General features: G+C 39.3%; 1 protein-coding gene across 1 annotated transcript; it reads right to left on the reverse strand.

Moving 5' to 3' along the window:
• Window positions 1-227: 227 nt before the first annotated feature.
• On the reverse strand, window positions 228-1,959 carry LOC140014716 (uncharacterized). The gene is made up of 2 exons (XM_072065817.1): window positions 935-1,959; window positions 228-444 (listed from the first exon to the last, which is right to left on the reverse strand). The coding sequence occupies exons 1-2, from the start codon at window positions 1,957-1,959 to the stop codon at window positions 228-230; spliced, it is 1,242 nt and encodes a 413-aa protein (XP_071921918.1).
• Between the last annotated feature and the right edge of the window lie 372 nt (window positions 1,960-2,331).

Below are 2,331 nucleotides of genomic sequence, written 5' to 3' on the forward strand. Positions count from 1 at the left end.
ATAATTCACGTTTATCCACATCACTAAAGTCCACCGACTACTGTAGCATGCAGTCTTAAATCCAACGATATTTCAACCCTTAAAAGGTTCCAAAAACTAAAACCGATAGACGAAACAAACATCCACAACATAAATGAACAAACTTCAAAAACAACAACAACAACAGAAATATACAAATCCCTTATTACAACAGTAACACAACTGTAATTGCAGTTTGGATTGATTAATCATCTAGGTAATGCAACATTTCTTGGAGGGGACTTCTGCTTCCTTACATACTTCCTAGCCCAGACATGCTTCCCATTGATGGTGTACTTGGCTATTCCGCCTTCCACCACCGCATCAAGGGCTGAGGCTGACCTTGCAACAATTCGGCCGTACAATATTTGCTCATTTGGTGGAACTTCTTGCATCTGAATGGCTTCGATGAAATCTCCAAATTTCCTGTCAACAAATGAAACATTTGACAAAGGAAAAGATCTTTGACACACACACACACATATAAAACTATATGCATGCTAAAATATTTAAATAAAAGTTAAATGTTTATCTTTGATATGTGATATCACCTTTTAGTGGTTATGGAATATCGGGCTTGTAGGGAGTTGAATACAAAAATATCATAAGGAAGGAGTCAATTAAGTTTTATTCTCAAGTACCAAACATCAATTAACAAATTAATCAATATTTTTTCTAGAGAAATTGTCAATAATACTGCACACACGATCCTGTCCAGCAAAAACTAATTGAACACGGTTGCACAATGCAATGCAACAAAAAATTTTTCAATCTCAAAATTTTTTGCGGGCAAATTAGTCAATGATAATGCCCCCAAAACATGTAATCAAATGCAACAAAAGACAAATTGAATGGTGCAAAAATCAAATAAAAGTAGGAGAGAGAAAATGGAAGTAATAACAGATGTAAGAGATACCTAGTGAAGAACTCCCTAACTTCAGTTTCTGATATGGGGTAACCCTTGGAGAAAGTTAAGAAAATTGTCCTCTCATCAGGGGAGACTTCATCATTCGCCTCCACCAAAGCATTCAGGCCAGTGTTCAACCTGTGACACAGTTCATTTTCCATAATCTGATCTTCTGTTGACTGTACAGATCCGATAGGCCGCATACGATTATATAAAGGAAACCAGTATGGATAAACAGCAACAGCAGTAGCATTAACAGGTGGGGTTTGAACCACACTCGCCGTCACCCCGCTCCCCATAAAATTTGAACTATTTCCAACAGGAAAAAATGATGAACTTTGGCCAACTTTCTCCACCGATGGCAGATTGGGGTTTCTAGCACCACCATGGCTTCGCGAGAACATCGTTCCAACTTGACCAAAAGACGAAGAAGTTTCGCCAACTTTCTCCACCAATGGGGTGTTGGGGTTTACACCACCATGGCTTCGCGAGATTGTCCCAACTTCACCAAAAGATGAAGAGGTTTCTCTAGATCCTTTTAGGACCGCGGGGACAAAAAACCCGGTTCCACGGGTGTTTTTGTCGAGCAAGTCGTGAAATGCCCTGGAACAAACTTCCCCGATCATTTTCGACACCCCACGAAGAACCCCAATTCGATTCTCGTAGAAGTATTGAAAGCTGATGTTTCTCTCCACAAAACTAGGGAGCAACACGAGTTCATGTGGGTCTTTTTCTCCAAAAGGGAAAGAATCACTTTCCACACATTTGAGACACATCACGCTTTCATCTGCTAATTCGTTCATTAGAGTTGCTGGCAAGGACAACATTTGGTTCACCAAGGTCAAGTTGTCCGCGACTTCTTGTTCTAGCCATAGCCAAAACGCCATGAGTTGCACGGACTCGGATGGGTCTCGACCCAGGTTAGTCATCAAGCGAATGAACAACTTGCGGTCGATGGAATGGAAGGAGTTGAATTCTTCATCATTTACTGAAGAGGAAGCTGTGGTGTAAAGGAGAGGAAGAGAGGATGCCATTGTTGATGTTTCGAAATGATAAGATGATTTTTGCTGTAAAAACTTTGTGAAAGAAAAGGCAATACAAATCAACTTGTCTGAAGATATAAGGAAGGCAAGGGGTACAAAAGGTGGCTGTTGGGAAACGACTTGGATAAATAGGGCAGCATTTCTAATTCTGCCGTACCATTACTAAGAGGCAGCCACTCCAAAACGTTGCACACTTCCAAAATTTGGCAAAAAAAAAAAATTTATTATTTTAATTTGTTTCTGAATAATACCAATGATTTTATCAATTTAAGCTTTTTTTTTTTCCATGTATTGCCTTGTTTGAGAGCTATTGGATGGAATTTTTGCGATGACTTCAAAATGGGTAAGAAAAATTTTTAAAAG

The sequence above is a fragment of the Coffea arabica genome, chromosome 9e (assembly GCF_036785885.1).
Source record: "Coffea arabica cultivar ET-39 chromosome 9e, Coffea Arabica ET-39 HiFi, whole genome shotgun sequence".
Taxonomy (NCBI): domain Eukaryota; kingdom Viridiplantae; phylum Streptophyta; class Magnoliopsida; order Gentianales; family Rubiaceae; genus Coffea; species Coffea arabica.